We start from the raw sequence: 22,415 nt of genomic DNA, 5'->3' as shown, positions 1-22,415 counted from the left end.
ACCCAGTCCCCCCACCACAGCGCTGGGGAGAGAAACGCTCCCCCCCCCCCCAGCACCACGATCTCCCCCCCCCCCCCAGAGCCGGGAAGGGAACCCAGGCGTCCGGCCCCCAGCTGTGATGAGAACCCAGGCGTCCGGGACTCCCAGCCCCCCCCTTCCCCAAGCACTATCACACCCCCCCCCCCCCCCGAGCTGGGGAGAAAACCCAGGCGTCCGCCCCCCCGCAGTGCTGGAGAGAGAAACACCCCCCCAGCACCACGATCCCGCCCCAAAGCTGCGATGAGAACCCAGGCGTCCGGGACTCCCAGCCCCCCACCTCCAGCCGGGCTAGGAGCCGGGCGGCGCGGGAAGGGTTAAGCGCGGAGCTGGTGGGGGGGGGGGGCGGGGCCTGGCGGGGGCCGCTCTAGCTCCCGGAAGCGGGCGGGGCTCGGGGCTTGTCTGCTCCGCTTCCCTCCACGTGCGGCCGCGCCCCTCCCCCCGCCTGAGCCCCGCGCGCCCCCCTGGACCCCCCCCCCCCGAGCCATGGAGCCCCGCGCGCTGGGCCACCTCCTGGGCGAGCTGCTGCAACCGGACACGGGCCGGCTCCAGCGGGTGGGGGCGGGGAGCTGGGCGGGTTGGGGGGCTGGAGGTTGGGGGGCTGGCTGAGGGTTGAGTTGGGGGGCTGGAGGCTGGGGGGGCTGATTTTGGGGGTTGGGCTGGGGAGACTCGGCCCGGCTGGGGGGCAATGGGGGAGCGGGGGGGTAATGGGGGAGCAGGGGGGCCTGGGGACCCCCCTTGACAACCTCTGCCCCCCCCCCAGGCCACAGCCCAGCTGCGCGAGGCCTTCAGACACCCCGAGGTGCTGCCCCAGCTCTGCCAGCTGCTGTCGGGGGCCCAGGACCCCCAGGTGAGTGACCCCCCCGGCCCCCCAACCCGCTCCCCCTGGGGCCCCCCGGCGATCCCTTTGCTGCTGATGATCCTTCCCCCCACTGACCCCTCTGACCCCCAACCCGCTCCCCCTGGGGCCCCCCGGCGATCCCCGCGCTGCTGACGTTTCCCCCCTGCTCTCTGCCCCCCAGATCCGGCAGCTGGCGGCCGTGCTCCTGCGCCAGCGTCTCACCAAGCACTGGAGGAAGCTGAGCCCTGAGGAGCGGGACAGGTGGGTGCCGGGGACCCCCCTGTCATTGGGGGGTGCAGGGGACCCCCTCATGGGGGGGCACTGAGGATCCCCCAATTAATCCCCCTTTTTTCTCTCTCAGGCTGAAGAGTTTGGTCCTGGGCGCCCTGCAGCAGGAAGCAGAGTGAGTGTTGGGGGGGTCCCAGACCCGCCCCCCCCCCCCACAGCCCCCTGTCTCTAGGGCAGGAAATGGAGCAGCTGGGGGGCGTCTTCTCCCTCCCCACCCCCCCTGCAATTTGGAGCAGCGTGGGCATCCCCCCCCCGACATGCCTCCCCCCATGCACCCCCGTGTCTCTCTCCCCAGGCACCAGGTCTCGGTGGCGCTGGCCCAGCTGGCCGCCCTGCTGCTGCGCCAGGAGGGGCCGGGGGGCTGGCCCCAGCTCCTGCAGCTCATCCAGCAGGGGACGCACGGCCCCGACCCCCACCGCCGCCAGGTATGGGGGGGCTGGGGGGCTGCCTTCTCAGACACCCCCTGACCCGGTCCAGGGGGCTACGGGTTGGTTCTGGGAGGTTGATCTGTTTGGGGGAGATGGCTCGGGGGGGGCTCTGACCCGCGGGGGGGCTCTGACTCTTCCCCCCCACACACACACAGGTGTCACTGCTGGTGCTGAGCTCGGCGCTGGACTCGGACCCGGAGGGCCTGGCCCCCCACTACCCGGCCCTGCTGCGCCTCCTGCATGGGACCCTGGGCCAGCATGGCCAGCCGGGGGCGCTCTACTACGGCCTGCGGGGCCTGGCCGCCATGGCTCCCGGGCTGGGCCCCCGCCACCTGGTGAGCCCCCCGAAACCCCTGTGACCCCCACCAGCCCCCCTGCTCTCCAGAAACCCCTGGGTCTCCAGTCCAGCCACCACCATCCCCCCCCAGTGATCTCTGTGACCCCCACTATGCCCCAGAACCCCCTGGGTCTCCAATCCATCCACCACCATCCCCCCCAGTGATCTCTGTGACCCCCACCAACCCTGCTACACCCCAGAACCCCCTGGGTCTCTGATCTGTCCACCACCATCCCCCCCGTGATCTCCACTATGCCCCAGAACCCCCTGGCTCTCCAATCCATCCACCACCATGCCCCCCAGTGACCCCTGGGACCCCCACAAACCCCGCTACGCACCAGAACCCCCCAGATCTCTGATCTGTCCATCTCCATCCCCCCGTGACCCCTGCGCCCCGAACCCCCTAACCCGCCCTTCCCCCCACACCTCTGCCATTCCCTTCCACCCCTGCCCCAGACCCACCTCCGCTCCCAGGAGCTGGGGGGTCTCTGCATCTTGGGGTCCGCCCCTGAACTTGTCTCTTTCTCTGCCCCCCCCCCCCCAGAATCTCTTGCGCTCTCTGGTCCCGAAGGTGATCTCGGCCGTCAGGCAGCTCATCCCCGTCAACGAGGTGATGGGGGAGGGGTGACGTGTTCAGGCGTGTCCTTGGCGTGTCGCGGGGGGGGACCAGGGTGGCGTCTCACGGGGGGCCGGGGCAGTGTGCCCTTGGCGTGTCGCGGGGGGGGGGGGGGGCCGGGGCGACGTGTCGCGGGGGGAAGGTCGGGGGGGGGGGCATTCTGCGGCCCAGCGGACACGCGTGTGCTTGGCGTGTCTTCCTGACCGGGGCGTGCCCAACCCCCCTAGGTTCACGCCACGGAGGCCATGGAGGTGTTTGACGAGCTGCTGGAGAGCGAGGCCTCGGTGGTGGTGCAGCACCTCGCCGACGTCGTGGCCTTCTGCCTCGAGGTGAGCGCCCGGCCTCCCTGGGGAACCCCGGCGTCCGGGAGCTCCCCTTCCCCCGCGCGGGAACCCCGGCGTCCGGGACTCCCTCTTCACCCTGCCCCTCCGCGGAGGAACCACTGTGTCCAGGAGTGGGAGAATACCCCTCCTCCCCCCACTTGACAGGGCTCTGGGGATGCCTGCTGGGGAACCCAGGCGTCCGGGCCGTGCTGACGGTTGCCCCTCCCCCCAGGTGGCCTCGAACCGGGCGCTGGGGGACGCCCTGCGGGCGAAGGCTCTTTGCACCCTCAGCTTCCTCATCAAACTGCGGGGCAAGGTAGGGGGCGGGGAGTCCTGGGGGGCAGCAACTTGGAGGGGGGTTTGATGGGGGGAGGGTTGGTGGGCGGGGGTTGCCAGGGGCCTAGGGTGGGGCTCGGGGGGGCAGCGAGTGGGGTTGGCAGGGGTGGGAAGGGACGGAGCTGGGGGGGCTGCAGGTTGGGGGGCGGGGACTGAGGTTGGGGGGGCGCCTGGTGTGGGGGGGGGCGGGGACTGAGGTTGGGGGGGCGCCTGGTGTGGGGGGCCGGGCTCAGCATCTCCCCCCCCCAGGCCGTGGTGAAGCAGCGGCTGCTGCCCCCCCTGCTGGACACCCTGTTCCCCATCCTGGGGGCCGAGCCCCCCCCGGGGCAGCTGGACGCAGAGGACGAGGAGGACGCGGACGAGCTGGGGGGGGCCGAGGTGCAGAACCCCAAACACGTCGCTGCCCAGGTGAGCCCCCCTGCGCTCCTCCAGGGTCCCCGAGCTCACCACGCCGGGGGGCAGCTGGTGGTTGAGGGGGTCCTGGGGGAGGGGCCCTGGCAGATGTCCGGTGCTGAGGGAATTGGGGGGGATCCAGAACCGTCGCCCCCCCCCGTCACCCTATTTCTCCCCCCAGGTGATTGACATGCTGGCTCTGCACCTGCCCCCTGAGAAACTCTTCCCCCAGCTGGTGAGTGCAGGGGCGGGGCCTATGTCTGGGGGCGGGGCTGTCTGGGGGCAGGATAGGGGCCGGCCCCTTGTTGTGGGTGGAGCTGTCTGGCTGGGGGCGGGCCTATGGCTGTGGGGGGGCTGGGACTGGCTGTGGGTGGGGCTCTGGTTGGGGGCAGGACAGGCAGGGCTGGGGCTGGCTGGGGGCAGGGCCTTTGGGTGGGGCCAGGGCTGGCTATGTGGGGGAGGGAGAGGGCAGGGCCCGTGGGGGGCAGGGGGCGGGGCCCTAATGGTTCCACCTCCCCCCAGATGCCGCGGCTGGAGCCGGCCCTGCAGAGCCCCCGGCCCTACGAGCGCAAGGCTGGGCTCCTGTGTCTGGCCGTGCTGGCCGAGGGCTGCGGTGACCACATACGCACCAGGTAGGGTTGGGTGCCCCACGCGGGGGGTAGAGGGGAGGGGGCAACACAGGGTGGGTTTGGGGGCAGTAGGATGTGGGGGGGGCCCCCAATGGTAATTGAGGGGGGTCCCTGCTGTCCTGCCCCCATTGCTCCCTCCGGAGCTGGTCCAGTCACCCTGGGGAATCGCCATTTGGGGACACTACAGGGCATAGGACATGCGCGCAGCAGAGCCGGTTGCGATAGGGGTCTGGTTTGGGGGGCACTAGGATGCGTGGGAAAGCCTTGATGGTAACGGGTGGGGGTCCCCGTTATCCAGTCCCCTGTTGCTCTTTCCAGAGCCAGTCCAACCACCCTGGGGAATCGCCATCTGGGGACGCTACGGGGCATAGGACACGCGCACGGGGGAGCCAATTGTGATGGGAGAGAGGGGCTGGTTTGGGGGCCTCCCTGACTGGCCCCCGCTGGCCCCCCAGGCACCTGCAGTCGCTGCTGGGGGTGATTTGCCAGGCGCTGGCGGACGAGAGCCTGGTGGTGCGGGGCGCGGCCCTCTTCGCCCTGGGGCAGTTCTCCGAGAACCTGCAGGTGTGGCTCAGGCTGGGGCAGGAGGGGGGAGCGGAGGGGGGCTGGGAAGATGGGGGGCTGGAGGTGATTGGGGGAGCGGGGTGGCTCAGCGGGGCCCTCTGGGGGAGGCTGGGGGTGATTGGGGGGAGCTGGGGGGAAGTGGGGGTGATCGGGGGGGCCATGGGGTGGATCGGGGGGGTTCCAGACTCCAGCTGACTCCGCCCCCCACCCCACCCCCTAGCCCGACATTGGGGCCTTCGCGGGGGAGGTGCTGCCGCTGCTGCTATCCTACCTGGGGGGGCTGGATCCAGCACAGGGGGGCCACCTGGCCAAGGCCTACTACGCCCTGGAGAACTTCGTGGAGAACCTCGGTGAGAACCCCGGCGTCCGGGACAAGGCTCCGCCCCCCACCCCAGCTGGGGGACCCCACCGCCGGGACAGGCCCCATTCCTGTCCCCACCCTGTCCTGGCTGGGTCACACCCTGCGCCCCCCACCCACTGGGGAACTGGGGTGTCTGAAACCCCTGCCCTGCCCTGGCTGGGGGACCCCGGCATCCGGGACAAGGCCCCATCCCTGCCCCCACCCTGTCCCAGCTGGGCGATGCCCCCCCCCCCACCCACTGGGGAACTGGGGTGTCTGAAACCCCTGTCCCGCCCCGGCTGGGGGACCCCGGCATCCGGGGGGGCGGGGTGTAACCCGGTGTCCTGCAGGGCCGCGGGTGGAGCCGTTCCTGCCGGCGCTGATGGAGCTGACGCTGGGGGCCCTGCGTGCCCCGGGGGGGCCGCGCCCCAAGGAGCTGGCCATCAGCGCGCTGGGGGCCGTTGGTGAGTGACCCCCTCCCCAGCCCCTCCCTCTGCCCCCCCCCCCCCCCGCACTATTCTGACCCCGTGTCCGTCTGTCCGTCCGCAGCCTCGGCCGCCCAGGGCGCCATGGGGCCCTACCTGCCCCATGTCCTGGAGCAGCTGCGCCGCTTCCTGCCCCCCGCCGCCCCCCAGGAGCAGCACCCCCTGCAGTGCCAGGCCGTGGGTGAGTGAGCCAGCCCCCCGCTGCCCCCCAACCTCCCCCGCCCCAGAATCAGCCCCCCTGCGGTGCCAGGCGGGGGGGTGTCACCCAGCCCCCCCGCCGCAGCACTCACGTTCTTCCCCCCCACACACAGAGACGCTGGGGGCGCTGGCGCGGGCGCTGGGGGCGCCGCCTTCGGGGCGCTGGCGGAGGAGAGCTGCCATCTGGGTCTGAGCTTGGCCGAGGGGCAGGACGACCCGGACCTACGGCGCTGCACGTGAGTGTCCTCCCCCGCCCCACAGCGCCCCCCCCCCCCCCCGCTCCTGCCCCATGGCCCCTAACGCCCCTTTTCCCCCCCCAGATTCAGCCTCTTCGGGGCCCTCGCCTGCGCCGTGGGGGACGAGCTGGCCCCCCACCTGCCCCGAATCGTCACCCTGCTGCTCTACTCCCTGCGCTCCACCGAGGGGCTGGTGGTGAGTGCGGGGGTCCTCTGCGTGGGGGGGGATTGGGGGGGTGCTGCAAGGTGGGGGAGGGGACTGGCAGTTGGGGGGGGGTTGCCGCCAGGCTATGACGACCCCCCCCTGGTGTCTGTCCCCCCCCAGCCCCCCGACGGGGGCGGCAGCTCCTTCCTGCTCTTCGAGGATGAGGAAGAGGAGGCGGAGGTGGAAGGCGATGAAGATCTAGCTGGGGAGGAAGATGAGGAGGAGGAGGAAGAGCTGTTCGGGTATGGGGCAGCCGGGGGGGGCTGGGTGTTTGGGGGTCTCTGGCTGGGGGGGTCCGGGGGTGGCTGGGTGTTTGGGGGTCTCTGGCTGGGGGTGGCTGGGGGGGCCCCGGCTCAGTGGGGGTGGATGGGGGGGAAGGAGAAGAGGTGACCCCTGATTGGAGGAGGAGCCTTTGGGCACAGGGGTGGCTGTAGCTGGTGGGGGGGGGGGGGCGGTTCTGGGGCAAGGGGGCACACTGCCCCCCCCATCTGACCCTGCCCCCCCCCAGGCTGAGCGTGGAAAGCGCCTACATGGCGGAGAAGGAAGACGCTGTCGCCGCCCTGGGGGAGATCGCGGCCAACGCCAGGTACCGGGAGGGGGGGCGAGATGGGGGGCAGATCTCGGGGGGGGGGGGGAGGATGGGGTGTTTGGGGGGGGGGTCTGAGACGTCTGTCTGCTGCCGTGCTGCGGGGTGGGGGGCTCACCGGTCAGTCGGTCTCTGGGGGGGCCCTAATCCGTCCCTCTGTCCCCTCTAACCCGTCCGTCTGTCTGTCCCAGCGTCGCCTTCCTGCCCTACGTGGAGAGCTGCGTCCCGGAGGTCCACAAGCTGCTGGAGGTAGGGGGGTTGGGTGGGGGGCAGGGGAGGGCGGGGTGGGGGGGCCACAGGCTGGGAGGACCCTTCTCTCGCTGGTTGGGGGGCTGAGGCTCTGGGGGGGTCACGGGGGGATCTAGGGGGCTGCTGGGATCTGTGGCCCCCCTAACTCACCCCCTTCGCCCCCTGCAGTTCCCCCATGTGGGGGTCCGCAAAGCTGCCTACGAAGCGCTGGGCCAGCTCTGCATCGGGCTGCACCGGGCCTGCGAGCAGGAGCCCTCCCAGCCCCACGGCGCCGGTGAGAGGGGCCGGGGGGGGGGATGGAACGCTTAGGGGGGGCAGCTCGGGGGGGAATTGGGGAGCTCGGAGGGGCAGCTTGTGAGGGTGGCGGGAGATTGCAGGGCCGGGGGCACTGCTGGGAGAAGCTCGCAGCCGTGGGGGGGGCAGCTCATGGGGGTGGGGGAGGGATTGCAGGGGCCGGGGGCACTGCTGGGAGAAGCTCGCAGCCGTGGGGGGAGGGGAGCCGAGGGAAGCTGCCCCCCCCCGCCCTGACCCCCCCCCTCGTCCCCCCAGCCCTGCAGCGGCTGCTGGGGGGCGCGTTGCCGGCGCTGGCCCGGGGCGCCCGGCGGGAGCGGGAGCGGCTGGTGGCACTGGCAGCGCTGGAGGCGCTGGGCGCGGTGCTGGGCCGCTGCCGGCAGGAGGCGCTGCGGGAGCCGGGCCGCCTGGGGGAGCTGTGCAGCGCCTTGCGCGCCGTGCTGGAGCACAAGGTACGGGGCCGGGGGGGAGGGGCGGAATGGGGGCTGGCTGGGGGGACAGGACATGGGGTCAGGGGGCAGGACACGGGCAGTCTAGGGGGTGTGGGGGGGAAGCTGGAGAGCCTGGAACTGGAGTGGGGGGGGAAGGAGGCTTGGGGGGCTGGGAGACAGGCTGGGGGGGGTAGCCTGGGGGAGGGACACGGGCACACTAGCGGGTTTGGGGGGGATGACAGGCTCCCTGGGGCAGGCAGGTCCTGGGGGGCGCCGGCCCTTTCCCCGCTAGGGGGCGCCGGCCCCGATGTGTGTGTGGGGGCATTGGGGGTCCCAGCGCTGCGCTCTGTGCCCCCCCAGACGGCCTGCCAGGATGATGGCTTGGACGAAGACGAGGATGATGAAGAGCAGGTGATGGGGGGAAGGGCAGGGTGGGGGGGCGGGGGCTGGGCAGGAGGCCGTTGGTGGGGGGCTGGGCGGTGGGGGGGCGAGGGCTGGGGCATGGGGGGGTCGGCAGACGGGGGTGGGGGTGCTGGAGAGAGGGTGGGGGTTGTCTGGTGGGGGGCAGGTCCTGGTGCAAGGCACTGACCCCGCCCCCCGCAGGCGGAGCTGGATGCGATGGTGCTGGAGTACGCGGGGGAGGGGATCCCCCCCCTGGCGGCGGCTGCGGGGGGCGACGCCTTCGCCCCCTATTTCGCCGGCTTCCTGCCCCTGCTGCTCAACAAACTGGTGAGTGTCACCCCCCCACCCCCCCACCGGGTGGCGTCTCCCTCCCCCAACCACCGGGGTGGCTGCAGGCCCTCCCCGCACACTTGGGCCCCCCCGACACTTTAGGCAGTGCTGGGGGGTCCCCCGGCCCCCCACTGACCCCAGGCGTCCGGCCCCACACTCTCCCGCAGAAGCCCAGCTGTTCGGTGGCGGAGCGCTCCTTCGCCGTGGGGACGCTGGCGGAGACGCTGGGGGGGCTGGGCCGGGCCACGGCCCCCTTCGTGCCCCGGCTCCTGCCCCCCTTCCTGGCGGCCGCCCGGGACCCCGACCCCGAGGTGCGGAGCAACGGCGTCTTCGCGCTGGGGGCGCTGGCCGAGCACGGCGGGGAGGCCCTGCTTCCGTATCCTGACCCACGGTGGGGCTGGGGGGGTGTGCGTGTGGGGCTGCCGGACCCACGGCGGGGCTGGGGGGGCGTGTGTGTGGGGCTACCTGACCCACGGTGGGGCTCGCGTGTGGGGCTGCCAGACCCACGGCGGGGGCGTGGGGGGGCTGCCAGACCCATGGTGGGGGCGTGGGGGGGCTGCCAGACCCACGGTGGGGCTGGGGGGTTGCAGGGATGAGAGGGGTTGGGGCTGCCCCATAGCCTGACCCACGGGAGGGTATGGGGGAGTGTTATGTGGGTGCACTTGGGGGGCAGGGAGTGGGGTCTCAATGGAGGGGGGTGTTGCCCAGGGCGGCGTGTGAATCAGAGGCTCTGGGGCCGATGGGGGGCAGGGCCTGTGACCCCCGCCTTCCCTTTCCCTTGCTGCCCCCTTTTTCCTGAGCCCCCCAGTCACTACCCGGCCGTGCTGGCCCAGCTGGCAGGGGGCAGCGCCCAGGAGCCGAGCGCCCGGGTCCGGGACAACGTCTGTGGGGCCGTCGCCCGCATGATCCTCAGCCAGCCCCAGGCCTTGCCCCTCGGCCAGGTAAGGGGGCGCCGCTGCGGGGGGCGGGGAGGGAGCGCGGGGGCTTGGCTGTGTCTAATGGGGTGTCCCCCCCCCCCAGGTGTTCCCCGCCCTGCTCCGGGCCCTGCCCCTCACCGAGGATTTGGAAGAGAATAAAACCGTTTTCCGCTGCATCCAGTTCCTCTACGAGACCCAGCCCCAGCAGGTACCGCCCCACGGCGCGGGGGGGCCCCTTCGCCGGGGGGGGGGGAGGAGACGGCTCTGCCAGGGGGCTCTGCTATCGGGTGGGGGCAGGGATCGAAGGGTTAAATCCACCCCTTGAATGGGGGGGGTTGGGAGTGAACCCCAAAGGGGGGCAGGGCACAAACCCAGGAGTGTGGGGAAAGATATCGGGGGGGTGATACGTGATGTATGGGGAGGAATCGGGGGGGGTGACTGGGACTTATCTGGGGGGCTCTCCAGAGGGTTACTGGGGGGTGAATGGGTTGGGTGGGTATTGGGGGGGCTTTCTAGGGGGTGACCGGGTGGGGGTTTTCTCCAGGAGGTGATTGGGGGGGGCGCTCTTCAGGGGGTGATGGGGTATTGGGGGTGACCGGGTGGGGGGAGTATTGGGGGCTCCCTGGGGGATGACAGGGGGAGTTATCGGGGGCTTTCGGGGGATTGACTGAGTGGGGGGCTCTGCGGGGGTGACGGGGGAGTTATGGGGTCTCACCACCATCCCCTATCCCCCCCAGGTGCTGGAGCAGGTGGGGGAGGTGGTGCGGGCCAGCAGCACTGTCCTCGGGACCGACCATCTCCCGGCAGGTACGTTGGGGCCTGCCCCCACGATTGGGGTCGGGATCCCCCTGTGGGACGAGGGGGATCCTGCATGTGTGGGGAGTGGCCGTGGGGCTGGGGGCCTCCCTCCCGGCTAACCTCCCCCCGCCCTGGCTGCTCCCAGATGCGCAGGTCTCCCTGGTCTCTCTGCTGCGGCATCTCTCCGCCCGCTGCCCCACGGAGTTCCAGGCAGCCCTGCTCTCCCTGCCCCCCGACGCTGGCACCCAGATCAGTGGGGCCCTCTGCTCCCCGTGAGGTGAGTGGGGCGGGACGGGGGGTGGGGGTCGTGCCGAGAACAGCTCTCATCACCCCTTCTCTCCCTTCCAGGGACACGGCCCCTTCTTGGACACGTGACCCCCCCAGCGAGGACAGCGACGCCCCCTCCGCCTGTTCTCCCCCATATGGCCAACTATGGGACCCCTGCATTGTTCTCTTCTCTGGGGGCCATTCGGGGCAGGGGACTACTGAGCTGTGTCTGCCTGTATCCTGCACCGTCGCGGGGAGGACTCTGGTCTTGAACCTGGTCTGCCTGTTTTGTTTCCTCACTCCACCACCGTGAAGGAGGGAGACCCAAGAACTGTTTGGCCACCAATTGCCTGTAATTTTCACCCATGGCCCACGTGGCGGGGGTACCTTCCTCTGGGCCGCCTGTAGTTCAGTTTCCTCTGTCAACGTAACAACAGGTGTGGTGTGAACTGACTCTGCCTGTACCTGTCACCATCGGGAGGAGAACTTCAGTTACGGTGTTGGTCCTATTGTGGGAAGAAACCCCGGCACGTTGTGATCTGGTTCTGGCGGTGGTCAGCACCAGCGTCATGGTATTGCACCGCATACTCCCCTGGATTTCACCGTGGACTTGAGGGGCAGTTTTGCTTGTAACTGTTGCTGCCAGGAAGAGGGGGAGGGGAGTTAGTCTCGTTGTTACCCAGTTGGCCTCTAGTTTTGCCTCGGGGTTTCCAGCTCCTGTTCTTTGCCTGTATTTATTCTGCCTCTGCTGCTGGCAGTTCCGTCATTCAGCAGTTTGCCTGTAGTTTTTCACCCAGCACACTCACAGGATGACCCTGTTGCCATGAGGGAGGGTTTTGTTCGCCTGTTCAACTGCTCTGCTTGTTTTCACCCACCCTGGCTGCAGAGCGAGTTTGACGCCTGTAGTCACCCCGGTTCGCCTGTATGTTTGTCACCCCTTGCCACAATGAAGCAGGATTTCTCTTTGCACAGCTTGATTGTAGCTTTTCAGCAACCGCTGGGAGTCTGTCTTGCTGTTGCCCTTTTCACCCATAACTGTCACTCAGCCACGGGGGGGGGGGAGCTGGCATCCGGTTGTGAACCAGGATGCCTGTGTCATCTCCCACTGTAAAGGGGAACAGGAGTTATGTTGTCATCTGTGCCGCCTGTCTTTCGCCTGCAGGAGGCTTTCAACCTCATCATTTGTGTGTTGGACTGTATCTTCCCATGGTGGGGGGAGAATTGAATCACAGGGGCAAGGGTCGGCCCTCTCCTCTTCCCCCAGCCCCCAGAGGGTGGTTTGTCATGGTGCAAGTCTGCTCCGCTTGTGCGTTTTCACCTTGAGCAGAGCAGTTTCAATCAGTGTGCCTGTGTTATTTTCTCACCTGCTGCCGCAGGCTGGGTGTAGTGGGTTGGCCCCGGGGCAGCGGTTCCATAGGGTGTTGTGGGGCCCGTTGTATCTGAGCAATATCCCTCAGTTCCTGTTTGTATTTAACACCCCTTCACTGGCTGTTTTTTCAAGAGAAGAAAATCTATATTCTATAGCTGGGAATAAAATTACATTTGCCTGAGCCCCTGGGTCAGCGTGTGCGGGGGAGTCGCTGTGGGGTAGAGGGGTTGAGCAAGCGGCGCGGGTGTAGACGCAGTGAGGGGTAGGGAAAACACCTCGCCCATGTTGGCAGGATCAATGTGTACCCCCTTGTGTCAAGGGAAGGGGGGCAAGGGAGAAAAGAAAGGGGGAGTTTTGTCCCAAAGGGGTCAGGTAGACAAGGTGTGGGGCTGAGTTGGGGGTCTCAGAAGTAGCCCTAAAAATGCACCAGGAGCAGGTTCCTTGCAAAACACTTTAATGAGAACAGGCGTGTAACAGATGTGCCCCATTCACCGCTGGGGGCAGGGGGGGCTCCATGGCCAGGCGTGCTGTGGGGCTAGCCCGGCTGGAATCGGGCCCCCCGTTTGAGGAGGATGGGCCCATAGGGCTCGGCCTGCTCCAGCCGCAGGAACTGCAGCCCGCAGAGAACTGCAAGAGATAGGGCGGCGTGAGGGGCCAGGGCCCACACACAACGTGTGCGCACAACACACACAGACGGACTCAGCCGGGCAGGGACGCGCTAACCCCCAGGGGCAGAAAAGGACACACACACCCCCTAGGGTTCAACCAACGGGCGGGGAGGACACCCCAGGGCTCACCCTGACACACACACACCCCACAGGACACCCACAGGACACCCTGGGGGCAGTGGGGGACACACCATGTGGACGGGGACACCCCAGCACAACCCCCATGGGCAGAGGGGCATACACCCCACGGGATACCCCACAGGTGGGGGGGGCACACTCCATGGGCAGGGACACCCCAGGGCACACCCCACACGCAGGGGGGGCCCAGCACATACCCCATGGGCAGGAGGACACACCTCCCAGGTAGAGACACCCCACGGGCGGGGGGACACTCTGTGAGCAGCAGGACACACCCTGTGGGCAGAGACACCCCATGGCTAGGGGGACACCCTCCAGCGCACACCCCACAGGCAGGGAGGCCTCAATGCACACCCCCTGGGCAGAGGGACACCCCATGGCCAGGAGGGGACACCCCACGGGCAGAGGGACACCCCACGGGTGGAGACACCCCATGGGCGGGGGGCACACACCCCTCAGGCAGGTCCCACTCACCCAGACAGAAGTAGAAGATGCGGCTGGCGATGCGCCGCGAGACCGTGGGGGGCACCAGGGTCCGGAAATCCGTCTCCCCCACCCGCTCCAGCTCCGGTGCCACCAGCCTAGGGTGGGGGAGACAGAGCCAGGGTTGAACCCAGGAGTCCTGCCCCCCACCCTCCCCCACCCCGGGCGCCAGGCCCCGGCCCACCTGCGGACGGTCTCCAGCGTGAGCAGCTGGCGGTCGGGGGGCAGCTCCAGGCTGACTTCGGGCAGCTCGGGCACGCTGGGCAGCACCTCCTCGGCCTCCGGCGCCAGCCTGGGGGGCAGAAGGGGTTAATGGGGGGCTGGAGGGGGAGCCTACACCCCCCCATCCGGGTCTCACCTCCTCTCCTCGGGGGTCACCAGGCTGGGGCGAGGCGGCTCCTCCTCCGTGGTCTCCAGGGAGATCTCTGCGGGGCGAGCAGCGGGTCAGCATGGGGGACGCTGCCCACTGTGGGGCAGGGCCCCCCCCCTCGCTGCTCTCTCCATGGGGCAGGGCCCCCCATACACACCAGCAGCTCACCTGAGGAGACCATCGCGGGCAGGCTGGGCTCTAGGGCCTCGCGGGCCACCTGCGGAAAAAGGGGGCACTCACAGCCGGGCAGGGCAGGGGAGTTAGTGGTTAGAGCTGGGGGGCTGGGGTCCCGGACGCCTGGGTTCTCTCCCTGGCACTGGGAGGGCAGCGGGGTCTAGTGGTTAGAGCTGGGGGGCTGGGGTCCCGGACGCCTGGGTTCTCTCCCTGGCACTGGGAGGGCAGCGGGGGCTAGTGGCTAGCGCTGGAGGGGCTGGGGTCCCGGACGCCTGGGTTCTCTCCCTGGCACTGGGAGGGCAGCGGGGGCTAGTGGTTAGCGCTGGGGGGGGCTGGGGTCCTGGACGCCTGGGTTCTCTCCCGGGTGCCGGGGGGGCCCGTGGGGGTGGGGGAGGCAGCGGCGGGGGGTGTCCCCTTACCTCCACTTCGCTGGGGGGCTCCTCGCCCCGGAGCGCGGCGTAGTCCAGGGGCTGCAGGAGGGCACAGCGCTGCCACAGGGCCTGGAGCTCGGGGGGCAGCCAGCCTGGGGGGCACAGACAGGGTGAGGGGGGGGCGGGCAGCCCGTGGGGGGGAGTGAGGGAGCGGGGGGGGGGGCACTCACCGTACGTGGGGGCTCTGAGCAGCTCCGCAGGGGTCCTGCGCCGCCGGGCCGGGGCCTCCACCATCACCTGGGGCAGAGACAGGCGGGGTGGGGGGACTCTCCCAGCTCGGAGGGATCAGCACTGGGGGGGGCTGGCTCTCGCCATGGGGCTGGACACACCATGGGGCCAGCACTCAACAGCGGCTGGCATTTGCCGTGGGGCCGCACTCGCCATGGGGCCCACACTTGCCGTAGGGCACTCACCAGGAGTCGTCCCTCACCGTGGGACTGCACTCGCCCTGGGGCAAGCACTCGCTGTGGGGCTGCGCTCAACAGGGGCTGCCCTCGCCGTGGGGCCACACTTGCCACGGGGCACTCACCGGGGGCCGTCCTTGCCGTGGGGCACTCGCCGTGGGGCACTCACCAGGGGCTGCACTCGCCGTGGGGCACTCACCAGGGGCCGGCACTGGGCCCGCAGGTCCAGGATCTGTTTCCGGATCTGGTCCCGTGGGATCTGGGTCACCTCGTCCAGGAAGAGGAGCCGGCGCCGTGGGGCCCGGCGGGGAGGCAGCTCGGCTGGCTCCAGCTGTGGGGCGCAGGGGGGCACTGGTGAGCCGGGGGGGGGCCCTGCCAGGTGAGGGCCTTGCCCACCCCAGCCCCACTTCTTACCTCTGGGCTGCGGGGGGGCCGCCGCCGGGGGGGCACAGCTGGGGGCGGCAGGGCTGGCTCCCTTGGGGGGCTCAGCTCTGTGGGGCAGAACCAGAGCGAGGGTTAGAGGCTGGAGCCCCCACACACCCTTCCTCCCACCCCTCGTGCCCCACACTCACCGGGGGGCGGGGGCAGCTCCTCCGGGGGTAGCCGGAGCCTCTCCTCGGGCAGGGGGGGAGTCTCCACCTCGACGGGGGGCTCCTCAGCCACCCTATGGGGCGAGATGGTGAGCACCCCTCAACTGCATCCCTTGCCCCACGGCCGGCCCCACTTCGGTGCCCCCCAGCTGCATCTCCTATCCCTGGGCCGGCCTCACCCAAGCGCCCCCCCAATGCGTCCCCTGCCCCTTGGTGAACCCCACCGCCGCAACCCCCCACCCAGAGGGGAGACGCCCCCCAAACTACATTCCCAGCCCCACACCTGCCCCCTTACCGGCTTGGGGGGGACAGCCTTGGCGGGCGCTCGGCCACCCAGGCCCGCATCTCCTCCTCCAGCTCTGTGGGGTGAGAAGGAGGGCGTGAGGCGGGGGCCAGGGCAGGGGGATGAGCCCCCCCCAGACCCACCGGTCCCCCCACAGCCCCCCACCTTCCCGGGCGGGGTCAGCCCCCCACCTTCCTCGGCCAGCAGGTCGATCTCCCGCGCTGTGATCTCCGGCAGCTCGCGTTCGCCCTGGCGGGGGGGAAAGGGGGTGTCATGCTGCAGCTGTGCCCCACATTGCGAGCCCAGCCCCCCCCTCCACCCCAGATCCCTGGGCCCCTCCCCCAGAGCCCGGCCACACCTCGATTTCCAGCAGCGTGATGGGCTCCGCCTCCTTCATGGTGATGATTTCAGGGGACACGACCGTGGGGGGGCCCTCCTCTGGTTGGGGCGAGAGGGGGGGGTCAGATGGGGGGTAACCCCCTCCCGATTCCCATCCCCTCCCCCACTCGGAGCCCCGATGGGATGCGGGGGGGGCATGACGTCAGACCAGCTCTTGGGGGGGTAGAAATGGGGGTGTCAGGGACAGCGAGACGGGGGGGAACTGGTGATGCTGCAACTCAGGGGGGGGGGGGGCAATTCAGCTGCGGCACTGGTGTCACGGGGGGGGGGGGGGCTGGGACTAGTGGTTGAACTGGGGGCCAGTAAACTGGTTTTACTGGGCGCTTGGTTGTACTGGGCTCCCGGGGCTACTGGGGGAGGGGCCTACTGGTCATACTGGGTCTGCTGGGAAGCCAGGCCGCGCCAGTTACACTAGGACGCCGTGGGGCTGGCTAGAGCGGGATGCTGGTTCCCGCCTGCCCCCCCCCCCCAGACCCCTAACTCACCTGCCCTCCTGCGGCGGGGCGGCCGGGCGGGTCTCTCTGGGGTGGGGGTCTCCAAAACACGGCGTATCTGGGGGGGGGGGGATGTCACATGTCAGCCCAGTCCCACCCCCCCCCCCCCCGGACCCCAGGGGGCATTGCTGGGCCACGGGTGGGGGGTGGTGTGGAGGGGGCTGGTCGGGGAAGGGGGTACCTGGGGGATGTCCATGGGGCTGGGCAGGGGGGCTCCATCACCCCAAAGAAGGGGTCGGGCGCGTCCTCCAGGTCCTCCATCAGCTGCAGAGGATCGGGGAGCAGCAGCCCCGGCCTGGGGGGGCAGATGGGGGTCAGAGCCCAGCGAGGGGGGCGAACCCCCCCCACCGTCCCGTCTGCCCCCCCACCTTATCAGGGCTTTTCCCTAACCCCCCCAGGCCCCCAAGCTGCCAATGACCTCCCCTCCGGCCCCGCCCCCAGACACCCCCAAATCCCGGCCACGCCCCCGGGCACGCCCTTTTCCATTGGCATCCCAAGCCCCCCACTGACCCCCTACCTGTGTGAGGGGCTACAGGGAGATCCTTAGTGCTATGGGGGGCCCAGAGGCTATGGGGGGGGCCCAGACCCCCCCCCTTTCCCCCGTTACTCACTGCTCAAGGTCCCCCATGTCGATGCGGATCTGCTGCTGGGCCCGGCTCAGGCGCTCCAAGGTGTGCTGGATCTCCTCTAGGGGGACAGGCGGGGGTGAGATCAGGGGGGCTGGATCTCCTCTGGGGAGCAGGCGGGGGGTGGGGGTGAGATCGGGGGGGGATGAGGACCAAGCTAGACCATCTCCCAGGTCTTGTCTACACCGTCTCTTAATCCGGTTCCTAAACCCACCCCAGGGCCAGGTGGAAGTGAATTAAGGGCGTCTGCGCCCCCCCCCCCCAGCTAAACCACCCCATCGCACCCCAGAGCGGTCCCAGGGCCACTGCTGAGCGCACACCTTGCAGCCACCTTGCCATCCACCCCTCTTAATCCGAATTAAAAGCGTCCACACGGCTAGTCAGCTAAACTGGTTTCACACCACTTTCAGATTGAGGCTCCCGCTGGATTTTTGGGGGGAATTTTTCCACTAAATAACATCTCTTTTTGGGGGGTAGCTCGTTCCCCAGAGGCTGCTGCTGGGTGAGAGGCACCTCGCCGAGGTGAGGAGGAGCCGTGGGGCTGTGGAGCCGGGTTCGAGGGGAGGGGGTACACGCACCGATGAGGTAGTGGCACTGCCGGCTGTAGACCCGCACCACCCCGTACTGCAGCTGAGCCGACAGGTAAAGGGAGAAGCGGGGCCGGGGGGCGCCAGGGGCGGGCGGCGGAGCCTGCACCAGGATGTAGGCCAGGATCTCCTCGCTGTTCCCCCGCCGGGGGGGTGGAGAAGAGAAAGCGAGAGTCAGTCCGTCCGTCCTGCTCTTCGTGTCCCCAGCCCACCCCCCCCCCCATCCTGCCCCCCACGCACCATGTCTGGGGCACGTTCACTTTCAGATACTCCCTCTTCACCAGCTTGGTGCCGCCCGTGGCCGCCAGCCTGAGGTGCGGGAGAAGGGGGGGTTAATCAGGAGCTGGCGGGGTGGGGGGGACCCCCTGCCCCAGATGCCCCCCCAATCCACCCCCCCACAAGAGACACCCCCTTCTGCCCCCCCCCCCCTTGGCCCGCAGGCATTACCAGACGGTGGCGAAGCGGCCTGTGTGGCGCTGCAGGACGTTGGGGTAATAGAACATGGTTGCGGGGGGCTAAGGGGAACCCCAAAAAAACCCGCCTCAAAGACCCTGTATGGGGCTGGGCCGCTGGGCAGTGGGGCAGGCCCAAACCCTACAGTCAACGGGACCCACGGAAACCCTATCGATTCCCCGGGCCCCCCCCCCAAAAATCCCCCGACCTCTGCAGCCCCCCAGGCGCCCGTGGGACCCCGAAATCTCACACCGCGAGGCCCTAACAAGCTGAATATTTGCACCCGAAGCGGCAGGGGATTAATCACCAATTAGCCCATGCAAATAATCAATAACAACCGGGGTTTATTAGGGCTGCGGCCGAGAGGAAGCAGCAAGTTCAATATTAACGAAGGGGCTTTAATTAGTGCCAGGGGTAAACGCTCCCCCCCCGCCAGAGGAAGGGAAAGTGGCGTCTAACAAAAAGCAATTAATTAGGCTACTATAAATTAACGCTGGGTGTTAATTAGCGAGGGGGGTTAAAAGGCGGCTGGCGAAGGGAAATATCCTTGTCTAACTAATTAATCGGACTATGAAATAGTTAACGATCAGGCTTAATTAGGGTTATGAAAGAGGAGGAAACCGGGTTAAAAAAATCACATGGAAGCCTTCTCTTAACGAAGCGCCGACTAATTAACTGTGGGCTCTAATTTAATTTAATTAATTGGCGCTAATTTCATGTAATTACTATTAAAAAACGATTAAGGCCAGCGAAAGGAATTTACCAACCCTATTAATGCGAGTAAAGACACTTGCAAAGGATAATGTTAATTAATTAATTAATTATTGGTGCTGTTCGTGCATTAACGAAGCTGACAATTAAGATCAATAGATAATACATTAATTGGGAATTTGGCCAGTTAACAGGGCTGCGAATCAATTAACAACGTAGAGCAATTAACAGACTTTAAACTACATTAATTAAGACAATGAACCATTAATTGTTCATTAATTAGGGCATAGTTAATAAAGCTGGGCCTGGAGAATGAAGTGTTATGCATAAATGAATTAAAACGACGAGCTATTAAGAGCGATACTATTAGTTGTAAGTTAACGAGGATGAAGAACAATTAACGGCGATGCTAATTAACGAGGGACCAAATAATTAGAGGCCGAAGGAAACAAGAGATGCTGTTGAGAGAAGCAAATATGGGTTGAAGTTGTACAGGTGAGGGGTTGTTAATGAGCTAATTAGGCAGGAACAGTTAAAACTATTAACGAATTAATACAATGGACAATTAGCGGTTCTGGTAATGAAGCACTTAGTGCAGTGTACAATTAACAGAGCTCTTAATTAGCTAATTAGTACACCAGACAATTCGAGGTACAATACATGAACTGATTAGTCCAATGGACAAATGCAATGCTGTTAATTAGCTAATTAGCCCAGTGGCCAATTAGAGGGCCTGTTAATTAGCTAATTAGTCCAAAGGTAATTGGAGATTATGTTAATTAGCTAATTAGCCCAATGGACATTCGAGGTGCTATAAATGAATTAATTAGCCCAGGAGACAAACAATGAGAGGTCCTGTTAATTAGCTAATTAGCCAAAGGCCAATTAGATATGCTGTTAATTAGCTAATTAGCCACAGGCCTATTATAAATGCTGTTAATTAGTTAATTAGCCAAAGGCCAATTAGATATGCTGTTAATTAGCTAAGTAGCCAAAGGCCAATTAGATATGCTGTTAATTAGCTAATTAGCCAAAGGCCTATAAGAAATGCTGTTAATTAGCCAATTAGCCAATAGCCTATTAGGAACTCTGTTAATTAGCTAATTAGCCAATGGCCTATTAGAAATGCTATTAATTAGTTAATTAGCCAAAGGCCAATTAGATATCCTGTTAATTAGCTAATTAGCCAAAGCCCAATTAGATATGCTGTTAACTAGCTAAGTTGCAGGCTAGGCAATTACGGCTGCTGTTAATTAATTGAGACAATTAGAGGTGCTATTGATGGCTTTGGCGTTGCCAGGGCAACGCTTGCATGCTCACAGACCCTCCCCCTCGCCCTCTAGACTGAGGTAGGGTCTGGCTGCAATCCCCTGCCTTTATAACCGTCCGACCGTGACTCCGCCAATGGGAGGGGCGCCGGCTCTGGTGCGCCAGCCAATCAGCGGAGCCCGTTGTCACGTTGCCATCTTCCCTCGCGCCCTGGAGACGGCGAACCTCCGGAGGCTCCTCGCGCGCTTGGGGTTCCAGCCAATCAGCGGGATCTTCCCCACCCGGAGACTGACGGGTACCAACCGCTCCCCTGCCTCAGCTCCCAACCAATCAGGGTCCAGCCAATAGGAGGCTGAAGCACGTGGGATTCCAGGCTCTGCCTCCACTGAAGCCCCCTCAACCGGCCTCAGTGACTGCTGATCACGCAGCATGTCCAGCCAATCACAGTCATTCTCGCCCATCCAGCTCCACCAATCAGAGGGATGGGGTGGTTTTCCCGCCAAATTTTCACTGAGGGAATGTTCGGCAAACTAGAGCCTGTTGCCTAGAGAGCTGGTGTCAATGGCCACCCCCCCCCCCCCGTGTCAATCACCGGTACCAACAGCCCCCCCTTGTCAATCACCGGGGCCAACAGCCCCCCCCCTTGTCAATCACCAGTGCTAAAAGCCCCACCTGCGTCAATCACAGGTGCCAACAGCCTCCCCTTCTCAATCACAGGTGTCAACAGACCTCCTGCATCATTCACCAGTGCCAACAGCCCCCCCGTGTCAATAACCAGTGCCAACAGACCCCTGTGTCAATCACCAGTGCTAAAAGCCCCACCCGCGTCAATCACAGGTGCCAACACCCCCCATGTCAACCACCAGTGCCAACAGCCCCCCCTCATGTCAATCACCGGTGCCAACAGCCCCCCGTGTCAGTGACCAGTACCAACAGCCCCCCGTGTCAATCTCTGGTGCCAACAGCCCCCATGTAAGTGACCAGTACCAACAGCCTCCCCATGTTAATCACCAGTGCCAACAGCAGTCAATCACAGGTGCCAACAGCCCCCTGTGTCAATCACCAGTGCCAACAGCCCCCCCGTGTCAATCACCAATGCCAACAGCCCCCCATGTCAATCATCGGTGCCAACAGCCCCCCCTGTGTCAATCACCAGTGCCAACCCCCCCCCGTGTCAATCACAGGTGCCAACACCCCCCCATGTCAACCACCAGTGCCAACAGCCCCCCCTCGTGTCAATCACTGGTGCCAACAGTCCCCCTTGTCAATCACTGGTGCCAACAGGCCCCCCCATGTCAATCTCTGCTGCCAACATCCCCCATGTAAGTGACCAGTACCAACAGCCTCCCCATGTTAATCACCAGTGCCAACAGCCCCCCCATGTCAATCTCCAGTACCAACAGCCCCCCGCTGTGTCAATCTCTGGTGCCAACTGCCCCCTTCTCAATCATTCGTGCCAACAGCCACCCTCCATGTCAATCTCCAGTACCAACAGCCCCCCTCATGTCAATCTACGGTGCCAACTGCCCCCCATGTTAATCACCAGTGCCAACATCCCCCCATGTCAATCTTTGCTGCCAACATCCCCCATGTAAGTGACTGGTACCAACAGCCTCCCCATGTTAATCACTGGTGCCAACAGCCCCTCCCCATGTCAATCACCAGTGCCAACAGCCGCCCCCTGTGTCAATCACCAGTGCCAACAGCCCCCCGTGTCAGTGACCAGTACCGACACCCCCCCATGTCAATCTCTCGGGCCAACAGCCCCCCTCCCCCATGTCAGTCACCAGTGCCAACGACCCCCTGCGTCAATCACTGGTGCCAACAGCCTCCTTTTCTCCATCATTGGTGCTGACAGCCCCCCCCCCCCCCCCCCGTGTCAATCACCAGCGCCAACCGCCCCGTGGTGAGCCAGCCCCAGGAGCCGTGCAAACCAATCAGATGCCGCCTCCTCAGTTTACTGTAGAAGTGAGCGAGAGGCAGAGTCGGACGTTCCCCGTTCCGATCCCGGCACAGCGCTGTTCAGCGTGGCATTAAGTGGACGCCATCTCGGTCAGTTCTTGGGGTGACGCTTTCCTGGATGAAACTTGTCCTGCCGCATCTAAAAAAATAGCTCAATGGATTCTCTTTGTGTGCGTGCATGAGGAATGCATGGCAAAGACTCCACCCTAAACTGCTCTGCCAACAGAAACTGCCCCATCCGAGCCCTGAAGGCCGAAGAATGCCTATCAACGCCCCTAAAGTGCAAATAAACGCCCCTCAAGTACAGAAGGATCCACCCTGGGAACAGCCAAAGTACAGAAAGAAGAGACGAGCCAGGCTTGCAATTAGCGGGTGATTAATGACCACCCTGAACCCGGAGGCAGTAGGACACAGCAAGGCCTGTAGATTTACATGAGAGCCAGTAACTACAAAAGCTGGGGTAAGAACACGGAAACAT

At 65.9% G+C, this 22,415-nt stretch overlaps 2 protein-coding genes across 2 annotated transcripts; one reads left to right on the top strand and one right to left on the bottom strand.

Moving 5' to 3' along the window:
• Positions 1-145: 145 nt before the first annotated feature.
• IPO4 (importin 4) lies at positions 146-12,352 on the top strand. Its single transcript, XM_067533157.1, is given in 32 exon segments — positions 146-591; positions 800-886; positions 1,059-1,138; positions 1,239-1,280; positions 1,461-1,590; positions 1,749-1,928; positions 2,475-2,540; positions 2,774-2,875; positions 3,102-3,185; positions 3,455-3,613; positions 3,780-3,833; positions 4,121-4,230; positions 4,683-4,791; positions 5,012-5,141; positions 5,482-5,595; positions 5,681-5,797; positions 5,928-5,965; positions 5,968-6,050; positions 6,135-6,246; positions 6,376-6,497; positions 6,764-6,841; positions 7,033-7,090; positions 7,259-7,364; positions 7,640-7,833; positions 8,173-8,223; positions 8,416-8,541; positions 8,712-8,920; positions 9,353-9,485; positions 9,565-9,669; positions 10,199-10,268; positions 10,405-10,536; positions 10,608-12,352. Coding segments are annotated over 31 exon segments (3,249 nt in total). The 5' UTR covers positions 146-522; the 3' UTR covers position 10,536; positions 10,608-12,352.
• Positions 12,353-12,399: 47 nt separating this feature from the next.
• On the bottom strand, positions 12,400-18,045 carry REC8 (REC8 meiotic recombination protein). The gene is made up of 19 exons (XM_067533159.1): positions 17,990-18,045; positions 17,783-17,851; positions 17,534-17,676; positions 16,941-17,016; positions 16,526-16,624; positions 16,321-16,403; positions 15,795-15,874; positions 15,604-15,685; positions 15,449-15,557; positions 15,136-15,227; positions 14,971-15,054; positions 14,763-14,914; positions 14,330-14,396; positions 14,148-14,251; positions 13,723-13,771; positions 13,543-13,609; positions 13,369-13,476; positions 13,176-13,282; positions 12,400-12,522 (listed from the first exon to the last, which is right to left on the bottom strand). Exons 1-19 carry the CDS (start codon positions 18,043-18,045, stop codon positions 12,431-12,433), a joined length of 1,719 nt encoding a protein of 572 aa, XP_067389260.1. The 3' UTR covers positions 12,400-12,430.
• Positions 18,046-22,415: the final 4,370 nt, after the last annotated feature.

This window comes from Emydura macquarii, unplaced genomic scaffold (assembly GCF_026122565.2).
Source record: "Emydura macquarii macquarii isolate MOO-44397 ecotype Brisbane River unplaced genomic scaffold, CSIRO-AGI_Emac_v2 contig_3322, whole genome shotgun sequence".
Lineage (NCBI taxonomy): Eukaryota > Metazoa > Chordata > Testudines > Chelidae > Emydura > Emydura macquarii.
Note: the sequence above shows the minus strand (reverse complement) of the source record. Positions and strands in the feature narration are given on the sequence as shown.